Source organism: Coregonus clupeaformis, chromosome 7 (assembly GCF_020615455.1).
Source record: "Coregonus clupeaformis isolate EN_2021a chromosome 7, ASM2061545v1, whole genome shotgun sequence".
NCBI classification, from domain to species: Eukaryota; Metazoa; Chordata; class Actinopteri; order Salmoniformes; family Salmonidae; genus Coregonus; species Coregonus clupeaformis.
Genome location: NC_059198.1, coordinates 39,094,832 through 39,119,212, shown reverse-complemented (window position 1 = coordinate 39,119,212; position 24,381 = coordinate 39,094,832). Strand labels below are relative to the sequence as shown.

General features: G+C 43.2%; 1 protein-coding gene across 1 annotated transcript; it reads right to left on the bottom strand.

The window, feature by feature from the left end:
* Positions 1-674: 674 nt before the first annotated feature.
* On the bottom strand, positions 675-23,647 carry LOC121569159 (importin-4). Its single transcript, XM_041879840.2, has 29 exons — positions 23,229-23,647; positions 22,852-22,938; positions 18,340-18,419; positions 18,152-18,193; positions 17,824-17,953; positions 17,431-17,610; positions 17,262-17,327; positions 17,017-17,118; positions 16,830-16,913; positions 16,163-16,318; positions 16,012-16,065; positions 15,665-15,774; positions 15,217-15,455; positions 14,185-14,298; positions 13,778-13,891; positions 13,480-13,603; positions 13,199-13,310; positions 6,102-6,208; positions 5,799-5,876; positions 5,475-5,532; positions 5,259-5,364; positions 4,874-5,067; positions 3,117-3,167; positions 2,885-3,010; positions 2,401-2,627; positions 1,985-2,117; positions 1,591-1,695; positions 1,328-1,397; positions 675-1,229 (listed from the first exon to the last, which is right to left on the bottom strand). The coding sequence occupies exons 1-29, from the start codon at positions 23,292-23,294 to the stop codon at positions 1,099-1,101; spliced, it is 3,246 nt and encodes a 1,081-aa protein (XP_041735774.1). The 5' UTR covers positions 23,295-23,647; the 3' UTR covers positions 675-1,098.
* Between the last annotated feature and the right edge of the window lie 734 nt (positions 23,648-24,381).

Sequence of the window (24,381 nt, the reverse complement as noted above, 5' to 3'; positions counted from 1 at the left end):
AGGAAAGGTCCCCCCACCCCCTGTGCTGTCATGACTTACCTGGACCCCCTATTGAGATGTGCCTTTTAAGTAAATCAGGTGTTAAATGAGGTGAAAAGGAGACTGGAGTGCCTCTACGTAGACTCAATAGACTTGGTTTGTCCAGCTATTGCCGGTAATATGCACATGCAAGATGGTTTGAGTAGGTGATGTAACTAGTAGTAGTTACTGATTGTGGGCCAAAATAACTGTTGATAGAATGAAATAAATAATAATTATAAATGGGAAGATATGTTAGAAGATTTGATTGCTGAACCCAGCAGAAGCTGTTAAGCAAGTGTGTTGAGTGTTTATCTGCCAGAAAGCATATGATGCCAATTATGTCAGATGTAAATAAAATACGAATAAAAAAATGCTGCCTTTTCATGAGAGAATATATAATCCTGTAGTTTGGGCATAAAGGAAGAACTGGAGATGCTATGCAATACGCACCACACTGGAGTTCAGATGAGTGCATTGTGGCTGATTTGCCCCGATTCACAAAACCACCTTACTAATCACAAAACCACCTTACTAAGCACGATGGGGAGCTCTCTGAATGAGGGACAGCTGAGAGAGAAACAATTGTACCGGAAAAAGGGGGATTGTACGATGAGTGCAGGGAAAGGCAAAGAACAGTGCATGACACTGACAAGTCTGCAAAAAAGGCATTTATCATGAGTTCAGTTCATTGCTCCACACTCAATACTAGCCTAGCCAGAAGTTCATCAAATTTGTGGCAAAAGGGGGACAGCAGCAAATAGATAAGAGGCTCTCAGGTACAAGGGTAGCAAGTAGCAGACAAAAAAAAAGAACCCAACGACATACAGGTGATGCACACAAAATGAAATCTCATTAAAATAATAAAAACAGACAGTATAAATAAAAAAGTTAATACTGGGAACATAACCTCTGAATAATAATAGAATACTAATAATAGAATGGTTCAAGTGCCGTAGTTTGCAGGAGTTTGGCCAATTTGAATGTCCCAACTACGGTCCCATTTGTCATCTGTAGAAAAAAAATAAAAAAAAATGCACTGGCTGTCACTGGAGTGGAAGAGTTGCTTGGTGTGGTGTGTTACGATTGGCTGACGGCTGCAGTCAGCTTCATCTTCTGCTCAGCAGGAAGTGACCTCACGGCGCCCTCAAATGCCTGGGAGTGGCGCTGAGCGACGTCTCGGAGCAGCATGACCAGGGTGTTCTGGGTTTCTGGATGACCAACATTGTCATAACGTTTCATATCTACATACGACAACATAGCTACATGAAGAGGAAAGGAAACCTGTCACGATTTAAGGTTCTCTTACCTGCATCAAGGTCCTTCGTTCCCAGGACATGGCTAGAAGCAGATACTATTGGCTTAATTTGACTCACCACCTAAGGAGACAACACTTATTACTACTAAAATACAGATGAGTATTTGACAGTTACTAGCCAACATTGTGGAATTACACAATTAGAGATAAATTCTAGATCTGTGCGTATTTCCATGGAAATGGACAATAAAGTATCATATGACATGATCAGTTTAAGAAAGCCAAACAGGCAAAATAAATGAGTGGGAACATACCATTGCAGGGTTCTGTGAGTAGAGCATGGCCAGGCAGCTGTACACAGTCTTATTCTCCTCCATGTCCTCCTTCAGAGGGAGGCGGGCCAGGAGGGCAGGGAACACCTAGGACAGAGATAAGAGGAGTTATCCATGTCAGCATCACTGAGGACACTCATGCGTCTGTCAATAAGCCTGTGGCACACTCACATTGTAAATCTAATATACAGCATTTGGGACATTGAAGAATTGGAGACAAGGCCATAGACACAGGTCACAGATATTCTCAGCGGACCCAAATCCTATCATCAGAGCAACTCAAAGTTGCACACAAATCTTCCAGAGTCATGCAAACACCTCGAGTTAGGCATTGAACCGGCATAAAATCCCATGCATGAAAATGCACAGACAGTACCTGTTCCAGAGGAACACCCTCCATGTTGCTCATGATCATCCTGCAGAGGGCAGCACACAGGTTGTCAATTACCCTCCTGTCCTGTTCTTTGGACAGCAGGTTGGAGAAGAGGGACAGCATCATGGGGTAGTCTCTGGGAGGGACAGGAGTTGAGGAAAAGACCCTGGGCTACTGGGAAAGTCAGTACCACAGTAATATAATCTAAATCATATGGTCAGTGCTGGTCAATGTGCCTAGCTACTCATGTGAACCATAGCATTGAGTTAAAAGAGATTCTCCGGTATTTTGTATACTTTTTAGCCAGTAGTTCTTAGTCGCCAAAGTACCGGAGCATGTCTTTAACAATGCTCAAACACAATCACACACATACATATAGAGAGCATATAGACACACACAACCATTATTGAGAGGGATACTGAGCGATCAGTGGTCCAGCAGCTTGGGCTAGAGCTCCCAGTCCAAACACGCTGTTGTTGCGAACCTCGCTGTCGCTGTCTCTCACCCCGGCCACCAGCACAGGCAGCAGCCGATTGGACAGTTTACCAGCACAGGCCCTTCCCCCAGACACATTGACCAGGGATTGCAGGATCTCTCCGAGCGTGCCCACAGAGAAGGAACGGTCAGCCACCGTGCACGACGATTTCTACAGAGGAAGAGGAACAGATCCATCCTCATTCAATACATATCGAACTAAAAGTTTATCCTTTCTTATGCTTTTGTACTTACGCTGACATTTTTTGCTAAAGAAAAAAAAAAGAAAAAAAAGGAGGATATAGTACAATTTCAACACAAAATAAATTAGGAATCAGGTCTATTTCTATATTGTTAGATTATCAACTGGAGTAAATTACTTGGGTTATTTTAACCCGATGCTAAGGGTCTAGTGGGAATTTGACTCACAGCCTTGTTCATGATGAGGGGCAGCAGCTCATTGAGATAGGGCTGGAAGGTGTCCGCTGGGACGGCAGAGGCCAGCAGAGGGATCCCCTCACCGGCAAACTCCTGGAGCATGGCGTCATACTCCGCCTAGAACACACACACAATGATCATATCATTTGCACCATACACTTGGAAGTACATCCAATCCTGCCAGTACTGGACAGTGTGAGAAAAGAAAAAGAGGAACTCCCACCTGCTGCTCATCATCTTCTGCCTCATCTCCTCCTCCGTCCTGACAGACAGTCTGTAGACCGACAGGGTAAGGGGAGGGTCAAAGAAATGTTATGCTAGGACACCCTTTAACCCCTTACATTTGTGGGAATTGGCCAATATGGATAGGGCCAAATTGAAATGTTTTAACAGAAGAACTGTAAAAAGCATATGCATGACTATGGTAGCAGTTGGAAGAGAACACTTGAGATTACAGGGAAATTATCAGACCAAAAGGTGAAGACAAGAGTTAAACCTGACAAGACTGAATCTAAACATTACATGTTTGATTTTATGCGCATTTTACATTTACTGTACTCTGGATACATGCAGTAACAGAATATTCATTGACATTTTGGAGTATGTGCAAGATAAGAAAAAACTATTACAAGGGTTTGAGTGAGAGGTCTAATTGGTGTCTCCAAGTGCCTACACCTCTCCAAACTGTGCACAGTTCTTAAGTAATTTTATTGCACTTTCATGACTCAAGGAAAGAGCCTTCAACTAAATTATAAGGTGCTCTTTTGAGCGCTCCTAGCTTTGCCATTGAGGAACTGAAGCGAGCATGCTTGTAGTTTTCTGTTTGGAACGTAGCCCTGCGTCCCCACCATTACACAATTACTGTTGTTCACGTAATCAGGGCCTAAAATTAACACCCGCCACCCACCAAATGCAGATAGATTTTGGCATTGGTGTATATTTCACCAGCCATGTTGGCGGGTGGTCAGGGCTCCACATTGCGAGCCTTTCACTTGCACTTGTGAATAAAAAGTCAAGTATGATCACATTTATAGCAAAATAAATGCTGCAGTAGCGGTTTTCAAAGTATTTCTGCCTCGCGCTGCAACACTGCCTGGCTGGGGGCTGTCATGAAGCACATGAAGAGCTGAGTGACAAATTCATTTTTCGAAGCGCACAGGCATAGAAGTTGGTCTAATTTGCTTGAAACTAAAGTCTATTGAATTGAGACTGTCGTTGTGTTTCTTGGCCATTTACATTGTTATGTTCACAAGCTAGGTTGTTTTTCAATCTGTGTCAGGTAAGCATAATTTTAAAGCTTATTCTATTGCCAACATGGCTAGCTTAGTTATAAAATATGATCTCAGTGTTAGGCTTTCAAAAGGCACTTCTGACAAACAGATTGGACTCATGAGTGCATTCAAGTGCGTGCTCCGAGGCAAATGTTCTTCACAATACGACAAACATAAGCTCATTCTGTTCAGGACATCCCAGGGTATAACGCATGTCATCCTTGTAACTGTGGATCAAACATAGCAATCATAAATGTTGATCATGTAAATTACATTGTCAAATACGGAAATGTGATGTGCACATTTGGACTCGTGGATTGCTTGTATGACATCGAAGCACTATTTATTATAATTCTCAACGTTTCATTTTTCAGAACACCGACTCCTCTCAATTTTCAGCATTTCCATCACTCAGACAAAAGTATCCCAATTAGCGGGAGGGACGGGGGCATCTTCTTGTCGCGCGCAGTGCTGACGTCATCTATACCATGTTACTGTACAGCCACTGGGTTCCGATTTAGGCACTTATCAATGACAAAATCGGCCATTTTCAACCCGTTTATGGGATGACAGGGGCTGTGAGTGGAAAGAGCTACGTCCACACTAACACATATCCTGATATCAGATATCCTAAATGAATAAATGGGGGAAATCCTGTCTGAAGAGCACTCAGGCCCAGCTCAGCTCAGCTTGGTTTGTGTCAGCTCACCCTCTTCTTGAGCACGTCTCGGATGGCCTGACTGATCTCCTGCAGGCGCCCGGGGCTCTGCAGCGCCTCCCCCTGGCAGGCCTTCAGCACAGCGTTCATGGCCTCTAGCACACCCATCACTACCTGGCGCTCACGCTCACTGCGCACCGCCTCCAAGAAGCTGGGAAGCACCACCCCCAGAAGCTTCTGCAGGGCTGAGGTACGGATGGAGGGAAGGAAGCTTAATTTTGTTTTAAGTTTTAGACAAGCCTGGCTAATTCCCAGAATGAATGTCTAAATTATTATCTAATTTGATACATTTAACAATTATCTTTGAAAAACTCTACAATAGAAATTCAAAGAGACAAAGCTCTGATGAGGTAGAGGTTGAGCGAGCGCGAGTTACCCTGGTGGTTGGTCTCAGTGGGATTCTCCTGCCACACTTTGTGTTGAGCTCGGCAGAACTGGCCCATGGCCCCGAAGGCAGCCCTGCGTACGTCCTCGTGGGGGAACTGAGGGGAGGACGGAACGCATGGTCAGAGATAGACAACACTAACCAACATACAAACTAGCCATTACACAGAGGGAGAGGGGGATAGATGAACAGTGCTACAGTACTTACATCACGCAGCTCATAGACCTGCTGAAAGCTGGACTCCAGGAAGGGCTGGAAGGCAGCACTGAAGGGGTGAAAAGGATAAGGAGACATCAGTGACTGTGTAGGGACAACACGTACATTTGCATACTGGAAGACAGTGGAAGTTAAATGAGGAAAAGTTGCTGAGGAGTGAAATGATTGTATCGACATATATCAGGACTCTAGGCACAGAGAGGCCAACCGGAGTAGTGGCTAGCTGCAGATACCATGCAATGCTGAATGAATATAGAACCCAGATAGTCTGTGACATACAACACTCAAAATATCTGTATGCTCTTGAGTCTTTACCCGGTGTTGAAGGCAATCTCTCCCAGAGCGTCACAGGCGTCCTCCTTCTCGTCAATGTAGGCATTTTCCACACTGAACCTGGGGAATGGAGAGAGCACAGAGATTCAAATGGAGAAGGACAGAGGGAATCCCCATCCATCTAGCTCTGTAGGCACAAGGCTGACAAACAAAATGGCTTCCATTTGATTTAATTGACAACTTTTATGTCAGCTGCTTTGAAGGCTGCTTTGTGTCCTTACTCCTGCCGTAAAAAAAACCCATAAAAAGGTCATAAAATGTAAGATAATCAGATGAGACAAGTACCCGGCGGTGTCGGTCCCCTCGTCATCCAAAATGGCATCTCCCTCAGCGTCGTCATCATCATCATCGTCATCCAGCAGGACAAACGCCTTGTCCTCCTCAAGGTGAGCCTAAGGATGAATAAAATATACACTACCAGTCAAAAGTTTGGACACACCTACTCATTCAAGGGTTTTTCTTTATTTTTCCTATTTTCTACATTGTAGAATAATAGTGACGATATCAAAACTATGAAATAACACATATGGAATCATATAGTAACCAAAAACGTGTTCAACAAATCTAAATATATTTTATATTTGAGATTCTTCAAATAGCCTTGATAACAGCTTTGCACACTCTTGGCATTCTCTCAACCAGCTTCATGAGGTAGTCACCTGGAATGCATTTCAATTAACAAGTGTGCCTTCTTAAAAGTTAATTTGTGGGATTTCATTCCTTCTTAATGCGTTTGAGCCAATTAGTTGTGTTGTGACAAGGTAGGGGGGTATACACAGGATAGCCCTATTTGGTATAAGACCAAGTCCATATTATGGCAAGAACAGCTCAAATAAGCAAAGAGAAACGACAGTTTCAGTCAATAGTGAAAATGTCAAGAACTTTTAAAGTTTCTTCAAGTGCAGTCGCAAAAACCATCAAGCGCTATGATGAAACTGGCTCTCATGAGGACCGCCACAGGAATGGAAGACCCAGAGTTACCTCTGCTGAGTTACAGACCTCAGAAATTGCAGCCCAAATAAATGCTTCAGAGTTCAAGTAACCGACACATCTCAACATCAACTGTTCAGAGGAGACTGTGTGAATCAGGCCGTCATGGTCGATTTGCCGCAAAGAAACCACTACTAAAGGACACCAATAAGAAGAAGAGACTTGCTTGGGCCAAGAAACACAAGCAATGGACATTAGACTGGTGGAAATTCGTCCTTTGGTCTGGAGTCCAAATTGGAGATTTTTGGTTCCAACCGCCGTTTCTTTGTGAGATGCGGTGTGGGTGAACGGATGATCTCCGCATGTGTAGTTCCCACCGTAAAGCATGGAGGAGGTGTTATGGTGTGGGTTGTGCTTTGCTGGTGACACGGTCTGTGATTTATTTAGAATTCAAGGCACACTTAACAAGTATGGCTCCCACAGCCTTCTGCAGCGATAGGTCAATTTGTAAGTCGCTCTGGATAAGAGCGTCTGCTAAATGACGAAAATGTAAATGTCATCCCATATGGTTTGGGCTTAGTGGGACTATCATTTGTTTTTCAACAGGACAATGACCCAACACACCTCCAGGCTGTGTAAGGGCTAGTTTACCAAGAAGGAGAGTGATGGAGTACTGCATCAGATGACCTGGCCTCCACAAACCCCCGACCTCAACCAAATTGAGATGGTTAGGGATGAGTCGGACGGCAGAGTGAAGGAAAAGCAGCCAACAAGTGCTCAGCATGTGGGAACTCCTTCAAGACTGTTGGAAAAGCATTCCAAGTGAAGCTGGTTGAGAGATGCCAAGAGTGTGCAAAGCTGTCATCAAGGCAAAGGGTGGCTATTTGAAGAATCTCTAATATGACATATTTTGATTTGTTTAACACTTTTTTGGTTACTACATGATTCCATGTGTGTCATTTCATAGTTTTGATGTCTTCACTATTATTCTACAATGTAGAAAATAGTACAAGTAAAGAAAAACCCTGGAATGAGTAGGTGTCCAAACTTTTGACTGGTAGTGTATATAATATATTTGTTGGTCTGATGTGATTAATAAGGAGCATCCAGATGCTGCACTTGATGAATTTATGAAATTGCTTCTACCAATTATTGATAAACATGCACATGTTAGGAAACTGACTGTTAGAACTGTTAAGGCTCCATGGATTGATGAGGAATTGAACAATTGTATAGTTGAAAGCGATGGGGCAAAAGGAGTGGCTAATAAGTCTGGCTGGTTGACTTACTGTAAATTGAGAAATTATGTGACTAAACTCAACAAAAAGAAGTAGAAACTGTATTATGAAGCCAAGATCAATGATATAAAGAATGGGGCAAAAAACTTTGGAGTACTTTAAATGAAATTATGGGTAGAAAGACAAATTCAACTCCATCTTTCATCTAATCAGATGGCTTATTCATCACAAAACCATTTGATGTTGCCAATTATTTTAATGATTATTTCATTGGCAAAGTGGGCCAACTTAGGCAGGAAATGCCAACAATGAACAGTGAGCCATCGTATTCATGCATTAAAAAAAACAAATAATGAAAGAAAAGCATTGCAAGTTTGATTTTTTTTTAAGTTAGTGTGGGAGAGGTGGAAAAATGAAGGAAGCCAAAGTAATTCCGCTACCCAAGAATGGTAAAGCGGCCTTTACTGGTTCTAACAGTAGACCTATAAGCTTGCTGCCAGCTCTTAGTAAACTGTTGGAAAAATACAATGCTATTTCTCTGTAAACAAATGAACAACAGACTTTCAACATGCTTATAGCGAAGGGCACTCAACATGTTCTGCACTGGCACAAATGACTGATGATTGGTTGAAAGAAATTGATAATAAGAAGATTGTGGGAGCTGTACTGTTAGATTTCAATGCAGCCTTTGAAATTATTGACCATAACCTGTTGTTGAAAAAAGTTATGTGTTATGGCTTTTCAACCTCACCATATTGTGGATTCAGAGCTACCTATCTAATAGAGTTTTCTTTAATGGAAGCTTCTCTAATGTCAAACATGTAAAGTGTGGTGTACCTCTACTATTTTCTATGTTTACCAATGACCTGTCACTGGCATTAAACAAAGCATGTGTCCATGCATGCTGATGATTCAACCATATACGCATCAGCAACCACAGCTAATGAAGTCACCAAAACCCTTAACAAAGAGTTGCAGTCTGTTTTGGAATGGGTGTCCACTAATAAACTGGTCCTGAACATCTCTAAAACTAAGAGCATTGTACAGTGGGGAAAAAAAGTATTTAGTCAGCCACCAATTGGGCAAGTTCTCCCACTTAAAAAGATGAGAGGCCTGTAATTTTCATCATAGGTACACGTCAACTATGACAGACAAAATTAGGAAAAAAAATCCAGAAAATCACATTGTAGGATTTTTAATGAATTTATTTGCAAATTATGGTGGAAAATAAGTATTTGGTCACCTACAAACAAGCAACATTTCTGGCTCTCACAGACCTGTAACTTCTTCTTTAAGAGGCTCCTCTGTCCTCCACTCGTTACCTGTATTAATGGCATCTGTTTGAACTTGTTATCAGTATAAAAGACACCTGTCCACAACCTCAAACAGTCACACTCCAAACTCCACTATGGCCAAGACCAAAGAGCTGTCAAAGGACTCCAGAAACAAAATTGTAGACCTGCACCAGGCTGGGAAGACTGAATCTGCAATAGGTAAGCAGCTTGGTTTGAAGAAATCAACTGTGGGAGCAATTATTAGGAAATGGAAGACATACAAGACCACTGATAATCTCCCTCGATCTGGGGCTCCACGCAAGATCTCACCCTGTGGGGTCAAAATGATCACAAGAACGGTGAGCAAAAATCCCAGAACCACACCTAGTGAATGACCTGCAGAGAGCTGGGACCAAAGTAACAAAGCCTACCATCAGTAACACACTACGCCGCCAGGGACTCAAATCCTGCAGTGCGAGACGTGTCCCCCTGCTTAAGCCAGTACATGTCCAGGCCCGTCTGAAGTTTGCTAGAGTGCATTTGGATGATCCAGAAGAGGATTGGGAGAATGTCATATGGTCAGATGAAACCAAAATATAACTTTTTGGTAAAAACTCAACTCGTCGTGTTTGGAGGACAAAGAATGCTGAGTTGCATCCAAAGAACACCATACCTACTGTGAAGCATGGGGGTGGAAACATCATGCTTTGGGGCTGTTTTTCTGCAAAGGGACCAGGACGACTGATCCGTGTAAAGGAAAGAATGAATGGGGCCATGTATCGTGAGATTTTGAGTGAAAACCTCCTTCCATCAGCAAGGGCATTGAAGATGAAACGTGGCTGGGTCTTTCAGCATGACAATGATCCCAAACACACCGCCCGGGCAACGAAGGAGTGGCTTCGTAAGAAGCATTTCAAGGTCCTGGAGTGGCCTAGCTAGTCTCCAGATCTCAACCCCATAGAACATCTTTGGAGGGAGTTGAAAGTCTGTGTTGCCCAGCGACAGCCCCAAAACATCACTGCTCTAGAGGAGATCTGCATGGAGGAATGGGCCAAAATACCAGCAACAGTGTGAAAACCTTGTGAAGACTTACAGAAAACGTTTGACCTGTGTCATTGCCAACAAAGGGTATATAACAAAGTATTGAGAAACTTTTGTTATTGACCAAATACTTATTTTCCACCATCATTTGCAAATAAATTCATAAAAAAATCCTACAATGTGATTTTCTAGAAAAGAAATTCTAATTTTGTCTGTCATAGTTGACGTGTACCTATGATGAAAATTACAGGCCTCTCTCATCTTTTTAAGTGGGAGAACTTGCACAATTGGTGGCTGACTAAATACTTCCCCCCCCCCCACTGTATTTGGTACTAATCATTCTCTAAATTCTAGACCTCAGCTGAATCTGGTAATGAATGGTGTGGCTGTTGAACAAGTTGAGGAGACTAAATTACTTGGCATTACCTTAGATTGTAAACTATCATGGTCAAAACATATAGATTCAATGGTTGTAAAGATGGGGAGAGGTCAGTCTGTAATAAAGAGATCCTCTGCTTTTTTGACACCACACTCCAAAAAGCAAGTTCTGCAGGCTCTAGTTTTGTCTTATCTTGATTATTGTCCAGTCGTGTGGTCCAGTGCTGCAAGGAAAGACCTAGTTAAGCTGCAGCTGGCCCAAAACAGAGCAGCGTGTCTTGCTCTTCATTGTAATCAGAGGGCTGATATAAATACTATGCATGCCAGTCTCTCTTGGCTAAGAGTTGAGGAGAGACTGACTGCATCACTTCTTCTTATAAGTAACATTAATGTGTTGAAAATCACAAATTGTTTGCATAGTCAACTTACACACAGCTCTGACACACACACTTACCCCACCAGACATGCCACCAGGGGTCTTTTCACAGTCCCCAAATCCAGAACAAATTCAAGAAAGTGTACAGTATTATATAGAGCCATTATTGCATGGAACTCCGTTCCATCTCAAATTGCTCAAATAAACAGCAAACCTGGTTTCAAAAAACAGATAAAGCAACATTTGACCCTATTTGACCTAGATAGTTTGTACAGTGGGGGAAAAAAGTATTTAGTCAGCCACCAATTGTGCAAGTTCTCCCACTTAAAAAGATGAGAGAGGCCTGTAATTTTCATCTTAGGTACACGTCAACTATGACAGACAATTCTCTCCAGAAAATCACATTGTAGGATTTTTTATGAATTTATTTGCAAATTATGGTGGAAAATAAGTATTTGGTCAATAACAAAAGTTTCTCAATACTTTGTTATATACCCTTTGTTGGCAATGACACAGGTCAAACGTTTTCTGTAAGTCTTCACAAGGTTTTCACACACTGTTGCTGGTATTTTGGCCCATTCCTCCATGCAGATCTCCTCTAGAGCAGTGATGTTTTGGGGCTGTCGCTGGGCAACACAGACTTTCAACTCCCTCCAAAGATTTTCTATGGGGTTGAGATCTGGAGACTGGCTAGGCCACTCCAGGACCTTGAAATGCTTCTTACGAAGCCACTCCTTCGTTGCCCGGGCGGTGTGTTTGGGATCATTGTCATGCTGAAAGACCCAGCCACGTTTCATCTTCAATGCCCTTGCTGATGGAAGGAGGTTTTCACTCAAAATCTCACGATACATGGCCCCATTCATTCTTTCCTTTACACGGATCAGTCGTCCCTGGTCCCTTTGCAGAAAAACAGCCCCAAAGCATGATGTTTCCACCCCCATGCTTCACAGTAGGTATGGTGTTCTTTGGATGCAACTCAGCATTCTTTGTTCTCCAAACACGACTTAGTTGAGTTTTTACCAAAAAGTTCTATTTTGGTTTCATCTGACCATATGACATTCTCCCAATCCTCTTCTGGATCATCCAAATGCACTCTAGCAAACTTCAGACGGGCCTGGACATGTACTGGCTTAAGCAGGGGGACACGTCTGGCACTGCAGGATTTGAGTCCCTGGCGGCGTAGCGTGTTACTGATGGTAGGCTTTGTTACTTTGGTCCCAGCTCTCTGCAGGTCATTTACTAGGTCCCCCCCGTGTGGTTCTGGGATTTTTGCTCACCGTTCTTGTGATCATTTTGACCCCACGGGGTGAGATCTTGCGTGGAGCCCCAGATCGAGGGAGATTATCAGTGGTCTTGTATGTCTTCCATTTCCTAATAATTGCTCCCACAGTTGATTTCTTCAAACCAAGCTGCTTACCTATTGCAGATTCAGTCTTCCCAGCCTGGTGCAGGTCTACAATTTTGTTTCTGGTGTCCTTTGACAGCTCTTTGGTCTTGGTCATAGTGGAGTTTGGAGTGTGACTGTTTGAGGTTGTGGACAGGTGTCTTTTATACTGATAACAAGTTCAAACAGGTGCCATTAATACAGGTAACGAGTGGAGGACAGAGGAGCCTCTTAAATAAGAAGTTACAGGTCTGTGAGAGCCAGAAATCTTGCTTGTTTGTAGGTGACCAAATACTTATTTTCCACCATAATTTGCAAATAAATTCAATAAAAATCCTACAAAGTGATTTTCTGGAGAAAAAAAATCTCATTGTCTATCATAGTTGATGTGTACCTATGATGAAAATTACAGGCCTCTCATCTTTTTAAGTGGGAGAACTTGCACAATTGGTGGCTGACTAAATACTTTTTTTCCCCACTGTATTGATATGTAGGCTACGTGTGCCTTTAAAAAAGAAATGTATGTAGCTCTGTCCTTGAGCTATTCTTGTCTATTAATGATCTGTATTATGTCATGTTTCATGTTTTGCGTGGACCCCAGAAAGAGTAGCTGCTGCTTTTGCAACAGCTAATGGGGATCCTAATAAAATACCAAATATGGAAACTATATTTTTCAGCAATTTCTCAGTGGTGTACGGGAATAGGACGTGAATATAATAGAATGTGAATAGGCGCTATAGCACAGTGTCTGTCAGACTGACCGTGACTCCCTCGGTGGACTTGAGGGACAACAGCATGATGGTGGTGATAGCTGTGAGGTGGGGGTTCAGACAGTCTGGACTCACTGTGGACAGGGCCGAGAACAGGCTGTACCTGCACACAAAGAGAGACAGAAGGAGAGAGGGGGGAGGAAAAACAGATGGGTTCAATACAAAGTCATCAAAATGTCAGAAAACAGCCATGCACTCTGAAAGCCAAACCCAATAGGCTGGCAGGACTTCTATTAGAGTGTGAGCATCTCAGACACATGCCCACTACATACGTGCAGCGGCGCAGGTCGGGGTCGTCGATGGCGTTGGTGAGGTTGAGTCCCAGCTGAACACACTCGGCAGCCAGGGGGCTGAACACGTCCTTGCCTATGGTGCGGGCCAGCACTGACAGAGTGTCTGACAGAATAAAGGAAAACCCATTCACCATCTAGACGTGACTCAGGTTAAATGGATCTCTATGACGCAAGACAGGTTCTGATAGATCAGCTCTAAACTGTCAATAGTATTGACTACAAGTGTCTGCTGAATGACCACATCAAACTGACTAAGCCTTAGAGATAGTTAGCCTACCCAGAGCCTGTGTCTGCAGAGCCCTCATCTCATCCCTGGTGTCAGTGAGGAAGCCCTTCAGACTCTCAATGACAGGCGGGAAGTAAGGAACTAGCTTCTCTTTGGCTGCATTGGCTGAAAGGAAGAGAAGGGATGAAGGGTTAATACAGTTACAGTGATATACGCTCCAGTCTTTTAAAATGTCTAAAATGGACACTTGATGCATCTCAATAGTCTCAAGCGGCCTCCTCTCCTTGTGTCCTTTCCATCTGCACTGATCTGCACTGATCTGAAAGATAGTTTTCAAAGCAACTGGGACTACTTTTGACTTTGTCCTTTCAGATAAGTGTGGATGAAGGAAGACAAGAGGAAGCCACCCTAAATTATTAAGATGTAACATGCTCTATTGAAAGGACTTGCAGTGTTACCTATAGCTCCTATGGCACTGACAGCCAGCTCTTTGAGCTTCAGGTTCTCTGCGTTGCTGAGGGCAGACAACATGGTCTCCATCAGAGTGGGCAGGTAGGGCTCAATCTCCAAACCTGATAGGGGATGGAACAGTTAATGAAAACATCAGCACAGAACAGAGGGGGTTGAAAAGATTCTTCCCCCAAATGACATTCAATCTCATCTTATATTATGGGTACCTTGAAAGTAGTCTAGGTGCGAGACTACAGAGCAAAAGAGAGTCAGTGGCTCAACATTTGTTTACCTAGCTACAGCTTAGCATTGTAGCATCCTCCAATTAGTATAGAATAGAACCAAACAGACTTGGGTTGAATATTGGAATGTATTTGGAAATACAGTAAAATACACAGACTATTTGAAAATACTTTCAAATCTCTCGAGTGGCGCAGTGGTCTAAGGCACTGCATCGCAGTGCTAGCTGTGCCACTAGAGATCCTGGTTCGAGTCCAGGCTCTGTCGCAGCCGGCCGCGACCGGGAGACCCATGGGGCGGCGCACAATTGGCCCAGTGTCGTCCAGGTTAGGGGAGGGATTGTCCCATCGCGCACTAGCGACTCCTGTGGCGGGCCGGGCGCAGTGCACACTGACACGATCGCCAGGTGTATGGTGTTTCCTCCGACACATTGGTGCGGCTGGCATTAAGCGAGCATTGTGTCAAGAAGCAGTGCGGTTCGGCTGGGTTGTGTTTCAGAGGACGCACTGCTCTCGACCTTCGCCTCTCCCGAGTCCGTACGGGAGTTGCAGCGATGGGACAAGACTAACTACCAATTGGATACCACGAAATTGGCGAGAAAAAGGGGTAAAATAATAATACAAAATCAAATACAATTTGAAATACTATTTGTTTCAAATAAAAGTACTTGAAAACACTCAAAAACACAGAAAAAGTATTTAAAATAACAAATACACATTTTACTGAACCCAGGTCTGGAACCAAATAACAGCAAGACAGTTGGGTATGGATCAGGATGAGGTGAATGGGAGGACCCTCACCCAGGTTTTCCAGGAAGTTCTCCAGGGCGTAGAAGGCCTTGGTGACGTGTCCGATCTTGGCCTGGTTCAGACCCGACATGTAGCCCAGCAGAAGTGGCATCAGCTCGGCACAGTATTTACTGACCTCGGGCTGCAGGTGCTCTGAGAACTGGCCCAGGGCAAAGAGGCCGGCGCTGCGGACTACCTGATTATTGTCTGACAGACTCTGGCACACCGTCTGCAGCATGGAGGACAGCAACCTGACACAGACAGACGGACAGTGGGATTAGCAGGAAAAAAGACAATTCCATTTGAATGAGAGAAAATAAGACAAAAACATTCCTCTGGATTATTACAGCTACAAAACACACTAAAGGACTGGAGATTGACAAATGTAACAAATTAAATCAAATGGTTTTTGGACAGGGAGCCACTGAATAAGAGACATCAGAATGCAGCATTGACTCACTTGGTCCGTATGTGGTCGGCACAGCCCTCAGCCAGCACTGCCATACACATCAAGCCTGCCTTCCTCTCATAGGGGTTCTCACTGGCCAGGCACACCTGGATCAGGGGCATCTGATGGGCACGCCATGGGTCAGACATACTTACTAGAACCATTTGTACTTCTATGCATGGAAATTTGTGAACAACTCAGTATGCCTGCGAGTTATAAACACTGCAGCTACTACTTCTACTACTCCTAATACAATTATGGCTACATACCGCTGCATCACAGAGAGAACATCATGAAGTGACTGATTGAAAGGCAAATTATAGCATTCATATTTGAAGCAAGTGAGTGTGTTTACTAACCAGCTGCTGGAATAGTTTCTCAGGGGGCATGTGAAGAGCCATGGTGTCAATAACCTGCAGACAAACAGATTCTATTTTAGGCACAAAAAAACATCACAAAAATACACCCCTTCTGTTCTGTGCATGTGGTTATTTCTCAAGGGAAGTTAACCTGAGCAGCAAAGTGTTTAGGACTCTCGTTGTCGGTGTCGCCCTCGTCGCCGTTCTCCTCGTCCTCTGGGTCCTCCTCCCCAGGTGGGGGCGCTGCACTCAGCACAGGGAACACTGTCTGCAGGATGGGATTTAGCAGCTTCTGCTTTAGCACCGTCTGCAGGGGGCAGAGAGAGAGAGAGTACAGCATACATCACTGACAAGCGCCACATATTTTAACTGACTAAAGGATAAAAGGGCACAGTACTCGGGGTGCATCTCAAAAGTCTAAAATGGCTTTCTCTCCTTTGTCTTAATTGACCTGAAAACAAGGCTAGGCAATGGCAAAATGGGGGACGCCTAAGAATTTGTGCTCACCTGTCCATATATTTAATGTTCGTGCAGATGTAGGGCGGCAGGTAGCCTTGCAGTTAAGAGCGTTGGGCCAGTAACCGAAAGGTTCGCTGGTTCGTATCCGCGAGCAAACTAGGTGAAAAATCGGTTGATGTGCCCTTGAGCAAGGCACTTAACTCTAATTGCTCCTGTAAGTCTCTCTGGATAAGTTACTAAAATATGAATGTAAAATGTAGGAGAGGAATCTACTTTAAACTATTGAATGATACCTCAGTGTAAGGGCAAAAAGGCTTGAATGTAGGCCATGGCATCCATTTATAACTGGGTGACTTTACCTTGCTCTTGAGTCGGATGAGAAAAGCGATGCAGGAGAGAGCCTTTACACGCAGGGAGTCAGTCAGAGTGGTGTCTGCACTGACCTGAGACGAACATACACACATTTCATTGTCAACAAGACAACCCATCACATTCCCTGCAATGTAAGCAAAAAGTCTTAAATATTATTAGAAGCGCTGTTCTCACCTCCAAGCAGAAATTGACAATTTCAGCAATGTGTGGCACAATGATGGACACCTCACTCTCCATCAGCTCATCAAATACCTCCATGGCCTCACTGGCCTGACCCTGGTCAAGACATAGAAACACTCCAATCAAGGGACAATAGTGTTTGAAGCTCCATTTAATAGTCATCCCTGAAGACTGGTGCAATCATCAGTGCAATACAGCAGTGGTGCTAGAAGGGGCTGACATATTGAATTATCCCCTACCTGGTCTGCCTTGATGAGGTGTTTGAGAGAAATGATCAGTCTTGGGATGAGGGAGCGCATGAGGTTCTGAAAGACAAGACATTTCTTTCAGCACAGCAATGAAGGATAATGGTAGACTACATTACTGTTCACTCCAAAAAGGCATAAAATAGATTGATTCTGGCCTCACCATCTCCTCTGTGCCAGTGTAGGCAGTCATAGCAGTGAGGGTGAGGATGCTGTAGTACATGGCTGTGGGGTTGTCCAGGTCTTGCAGCACGGTGCCAAACAGCTGCAGCAGTTGGCGGTAGTGGGGCTTGAAGGGCTCTGGGTTGGACTCCACCACTTTGCTGAGCAAGAGTAGACCCACCTGAGAGAGACAGGAGTATTTAGTGATTGGCTGAGGGTACCTAAGATCCACATACTTAGAATGTATTCAAAATATTTTGATCTATGTGTATTCTGGCCAATCAGTGAGCAACCATCAAGAGCTCAAATCAAAGCCACATACTGCAAAACCTCTCTCTGTTCATGTACAACAAACACATCACTGTGTTTTAGTTATATCTATAAAAGCTGATACCTGTCTGTCCGTTGGGTTGTTGCTCTTGGTGGACTGGTTGAGGAGTGTGAATAGAGCAGGCCAGCGGTCTGGCGTCTCGTGTTTGACCATCACTGCACTGAGCTGCGAGAGGGAGTGGCGCACTGTGTGTCTGGAAACAGAGGAGGGTTATTGTCAAGTTCAGATTTAACAAGTTTAATTGGTGTGTTGGATGGGTTAGTGGTTATGGTCAGATAGGTTGTAGCTATAAAACTATTATAACCCATTGATATTCTAGTAGGCTATGCCTAGTTTTCCACCTCAAAAGCTACGTGACTGTGTTTTTATGTAAAGGATAAAAGATGCTTACTCTGTCTCCTGCTGAAAAGCTTGTAGTACCACTGCTTTCAGACTAAGAAGCAAGAAAAAAAATAAAAAATAAAAATACAATGGAAAATTATAACAACTAACACTCAGTGGGAATTCATTCAACAGTCCAATACAGAAGACTGGGATATGGCTGATTGTGGGGGAATTAGACAACAAAGGGCAGCCAACCTCTCTCTGTGATCAGGGCTAATCTTCTTCCAATGCTTCTTTACTCTCATCCGCAACATCACTGCAGCTGACTGGCGGATCTGAAGGGAGAGAGGAAAAACAATGAATGCACTGATGAGAGCCGGCGATAAGCCGCACAAATAGAACACATAGAACCAAGTAGGGCAAACCCCTGGGTTACACATATACCTTCAGAAAGTATTAACTAGATAGAACTGCCAAAGGGGGCGGGGTTGCAATCTACTGTAGAGATAGCCTGCACCCATAATCACTGTCAAACGCTCCCTAAAACACTTCAGCGAGCAGGCCTTTCTAATTGACCTGGCCCGGGTATCCTGGATGGTGGTCCTCTGTAGCTCAATTGGTAGAGTATGGCGCTTGTAACGCCAGGGTAGTGGGTTCGATCCCCGGGACCACCCATACGTAAAAATGTATGCACACATGACTAAGTCGCTTTGGATAAAAGTGTCTGCTAAATGGCATATTATTATTATATTGACCTCAATCCGTCAGTAGAGGATGCCTGGATGTTCTTCAAAAGTGCTTTCCCCTCCATCTTAAATAAGCATGCCCCATTCAAAAAATGCAGAACTAAGAACAGATATAGCCCCTGGTACACCCCAGACTTGACTGCCCTTGACCAGCACAAAAACATCCTGTGGCATACTGCATTAGCATCGAACAGCCCCCGCGATATGCAACTTTTCAGGGAAGTCAGGAACCAATATACACAATCAGTTAGGAAAGCAAAGGCTAGCTTTTTCAAACAGAAATTTGCATCCTGTAGCACTAACTCCAAATAGTTTTGGGACACTGTAAAGTCCATGGAGAATAAGAGCACCTCCTCCAAGCTACCCACTGCACTGAGGCTAGGAAACACTGTCACCACCGATAAATGTACGATAATCGAGAATTTCAATAAGCATTTTGCTACGACTGGCCATGCTTTCCACCTGGCTACCCCTACCCTGGCCACCAGCTCTGCACCCTCCGCTGCAACTTGCCCATGCCCCCCCCCGCCCCCCCCACTTCTCCTTCACCCAAATTCAGATAGCCGATGTCCTGAAAGAGCTGCTAAATCTGGACCCCTACAAATCAGCAGGGCTAGACAATATGGACACTTCCTAAAATTAGCCGCCGAAATTGTCGCAACCACTATTACTAGCCTGTTCAACCTCTCTTTCGTATTGTCTGAGATCCCCAGAGATTGGAAAGCTGCCGCGGTCATCCCCCTCTTCAAAGGGGGTGACACTCTAGATCCAAACTGTTACAGACCTATATCCATCCTGCCCTGCCTTTCAAAAGTATTTGAAAGCCTTCAAAAAGAAAGGAGGACCAAGGCACTCTTCATATAATTAATTAAAATGCCTTTATTTGTATGGCATGTTCAATAGAAACAAGTTTTTTTTTTTTTATCTGACGCATTTCGGCTGCATGACCTTCGTCAGGGAGTACAAAGAAATAATACAATGTCCTCTATTTGAAAGCCTAGTTAACAAACAGTTCACCGAACATTTTGAATCCCACCGTACCTTCTCCGCTATGCAATCTGGTTTCCGAGCTGGTCATGGGTGCACCTCAGCCACGCTCAAGGTCCTAAATGATATAATAACCGCGATCGATAAAAGACAGTACTGTGCAGCAGTCTTCATCGACCTGGCAAAGGCTTTTGACTCTGTCAATCACCGCATTCTTATTGGCAGACTAAATAGCCTTGGTTTCTCAAATGACTGCCTCGCTTGGTTCACCAACTACTTCTCAGATAGAGTTCAATGTGTCAAATCGGAGGGCCTGTTGTCTGGACCTCTGGCAGTCTCTATGGGGGTGCCACAGGGTTCAATTCTCGGGCCGACTCTATTCTCTGTATATATCAATGATGTCGCTCTTGCTGCTGGTGACTCGCAGATCCACCTCTACGCAGACGACACCATTTTGTATACATCTGGCCCTTCATTGGACACTGTGTTAACAAACCTCCAAACGAGCTTCAATGCCATACAACACTCCTTCCGTAGCCTCCAACTGCTCTTAAACGCTAGTAAAACTAAATGCATGCTCTTCAATCTAACGCTGCTTGCACCCGCCCGCCCGACTAGAATCACTACTCTCGGCGGGTCTGACTTAGAATATGTAGACAACTACAAATACCTAGGTGTCTGGTTAGACCGTAAACTCTCCTTCCAGACTCACATTAAGCATCTCCAATCTAAATCTACAAATCGGCTTCCTATTTCGTAACAAAGCCTCCTTCACTCATGCTGCTAAAAATGCCCTTGTAAAACGGACTATCCTACCGATCCTTGACTTTGGCGATGTCATTTACAACATAGCCTCCAACACTCTACTCAGCAAATTGGATGTAGTCTATCACAGTGCCATCCGTTTTGTCACCAAAGCACCATATACTACCCACCATTGTGACCTGTACGCTCTCGTTGACTGGCCCTCACTACATATTCGTCGCCAAACCCACTGGCTCCAGGTCATCTATAAATCACTTCTAGGCAAATCCCCGCCTTATCTTAGCTCATTGGTCACCATAGCAACACCCACCCGTAGTATGCGCTCCAGCAGGTATATCTCACTGGTCATCCCCAAAGCCAACATCTCCTTTGGCCGCCATTCCTTCCAGTTCTCTGCTGCAAATAACTGGAACGAACTGCAAAAATCTCTGAAGCTGGAGACACTTATCTCCCTCACTAACTTTAAGCATCAGTTGTCAGAGCAGCTTACCGATCACTGCACCTGTACACAGCCCATCTGTAATTAGCCCACCCAACTACCTCATCCCCATATTGTTATTTACATTGTTATTTATTTTGCTAATTTGCACCCCAGTATCTCTATTTGCACATCATCTTCTGCACATCTATCACTCCAGTGTTAATACTAAATTGTAATTATTTTGCACTATTATTGCCTTACCTCCATAACTTACTACATTTGCACACACTGTATATAGATTTTCTATTTTGTTATTGACTGTACATTTTGTTTTTGTTTATTCCATATGTAACTCTGTGTTGTTGTTGTTTTTATCGCACAGCTTTGCTTTATCTTGGCCAGGTCGCAGTTGTAAATGAGAACTTGTTCTCAACTGGCTTACCTGGTTAAATAAAAAAATTATAACACCCCTTGACTTTTTCCACATTTCGTTGTGTTACAGCCTGAATTTAAAATTGATAAAATGTAGATGTTTTTGTCACTGGCCCCATAATATCAAAGTGGAATAAGTTTTATTTTAAAATGTCTACAAATGTATTAAAAAAGAAAATAAGTATTCAACCCCTTTGTTATGGCAAGTCACATAATAAGTTGCGTGGACTCACCGTGTGCAATAATAGTGTTTAACCAGATTTTTGAAATGACTACCTCATCTCTGTAACCCACACACGCAATTTCACACCGATTCAAACACAAAGACCAGGGAGGTTTTCCAATACCTCACAAAGAAAGGCACCTACTGGTAAATGGGTAAAAAAAAAAAAAGCTGACATTGAATACCCCTTTGAGCATGGTGAAGTTATTAATTACAATTTGGATGGTGTATCAATACAGCCAGTCACTACAAAAATACAGGTGTAATTCCTAGCTCAGTTGCCTGAGAGGAAGGACACTGCTCAGGGATTTCACAATGAGGCAAATGGTGACTTTAAAACAGTTACAGAGTTTAATGACTGTGATAGCAGAAAACTTAGGATGGGTCAACAACATTTCATTTACATTGTAGTTACTAACCTAATTGACAGAGTGAAAAGGAAGCCTCTACAGAATAAAATATGCATCCTGTTTACAACAAGGCACTAAAGTAATATTGCAAAAATAAATTGGCAAAGCTATTTACTTTTTGTCCTGAATACAAAGTAAAAATAAAAAATAATATGCCATTTAGCTGACGCTTTTATCCAAAGCGACTTACAGTCATGCGTGCATACATTTTTGTATCTGGGTGGTCCAGGGGATCGAACCCACTACCTTGGCGTTACAAGCGCCGTGCTCTACCAGCTGAGCTACAGAGGACCACCAAAGTGTTATGTTTGGGGCAAATCCAATACAACACTGAACACCACTCTCCATATTTTCAAGCATAGTGGTGGATCTGAAAATGGTTGTCTAGCAATGATCAACAACCAATTTGATAGAGCTTATAGAATTTTGAAAAGAATAATGGGCAAATGTTGCACACTCCAGGTGTGGAAAGCTCTTAGAGACTTAAGCAGAAAGACTCACAGCTGTAATCACTGCCAAAGGTGCTTCTACAAGGTATTGACTAAGGGGTGTGAATACTTATGTAAATTAGATATGTCTGTATTTTATTTACAATAAATTTGCTAAAATTTCTAAAAACATATTTTCACTAGGTTATTGTGTGTAGATGGGTGAGAGAAAAAAATAAATTTGATCCATTTGGAATTCAAGCTTTTGGAATAAGTCAAGGGGTATGAATACTTTCTGTATCTATCACACTGATGATAGGTATTTGTGTAACTAATATGTAGCCTAGTTACATACCTGTGGGTTCTGGGACCCAGTCATAACAGCACACAACGCTGGGATGATAGCTGGGTCTTTAAAAGCCAGCTTCAGCTGGGCGGTGGCCTGTAGGGGAGAAAAACACATGTTGGATATGGTGAATACTGACTGCAATAAAGAAAGCTAGCCAGCCAGGCAGGCAGCTTAAACGTTATCAAACTGTCAAGTTTATGAAGTGACAAAGAGTGTGTATGAAAAGCAGTGATCGTTAGCCACACTGGTTCGTGACGTCACATAATTTGGCTAGCAACAGGTGTCCATTTTCATTAACAGTTAGCTTAGTTAGTTCGTTAGCTACCGGTGCTTGTTATCAAAGTATGTCAGGGTAAATCCCAAATTCATTAAGGAATCATTACCTGCTGAATAATCGCATTGTCAGGCTGCGTGAGTTGTAAGAGAATTTGCTCTAGTTCCCCAGACATCTTGACTCTTCCAAAAATCTCAGTTTCTGAGAGTTTGTTATTATTCAAAATTATGCGCAAACTGTCACGCTAAAAGTTGCCCATTAACAGGGCTAAACCGGGAGAGCGTCGTCTTAATTATCAAGTCTAGACAGTGAACTAACTCGACTCATATGACAAATTATCTCTAGCTAGTTAGCAACTTTGCTAGCTAGCGTATCAAAATCTTTATGGATACTTTTTTCCACCGGTTTAGTAAGCCAAATCGGCGGCGGTTGAGATTCGAGTGTCGCTCCCAGTCTGGTTCGATCCATCAAGTCACCACGCGGGACAGAATCATACACATTATAACCAGGGACAGAACCCTGGGAGTTCCACGTGAACCGCGTTGTTAAAGGGACCACATTGAAATACACATAAACACAGGCTGCACAAATGTACAGCGCCTGCTTTTGGACGGAGGGCAAATCATGATCAGTTATTGTTAGCGAACAAACAGTACAAACTACAATTCTTGCATGACTAATTCTAAACGTTTTCAAGTTCCAAAAACGTTGTTGTTGTAGTTGAAAATGTTTCAATTGACATGCATAGTAGTATGGGGTGACAATCTGCACCTTCTTTAGGAAACAAAAGAGGGAGTACCTCGTCCCACACTGTGACACTAAAGACATCGATTACCTAAAAAACAACTTGCCTGACTGATCTTCCTGTTCCTAGCTGTTGTTTTCAAGGTGGACAATGCGAGGTCACTTACTTTCTTATTAAAGATGAAACATTTTCTGTCATCACAAATTCTCAAGTAAAGGTTTATCTACAATAATCTTTGGTGCCACAGTCTAAACAGAATTATGATGTAGACCTTAATTAAAATGATTTGAAATGGGCTATCTATTTCCTAAGATACATATAATACGTATTTCTCCCTTCATTTATGAGGTAAAACAAAACAATACTTTTTTACAAACAAATAAAGAACTGCCCACGAATATATGCAACGTATGCCATATTCGTATGCCATAACATACACTTGTCCACGCATGTACATTTATCTGTGCATCTACAAAGGATACAAAATGCATTTAGTGTACAAATAGGCCTAGGATTT

Coding starts and splice junctions, on each gene's coding strand:
- LOC121569159 (XM_041879840.2), bottom strand. CDS start 23,294: ATGTCTGGGGAACTAGAGCAAATTCTCTTACAACTCACGCAGCCTGAC. Junction 16,914..17,016: donor TTGTCAATTTCTGCTTGGAG/GTGAGAACAGCG, acceptor TGTTCGTCTCAG/GTCAGTGCAGACACCACTCT. Junction 13,604..13,777: donor TCTGCAGACACAGGCTCTGG/GTAGGCTAACTA, acceptor TTATTCTGTCAG/ACACTCTGTCAGTGCTGGCC.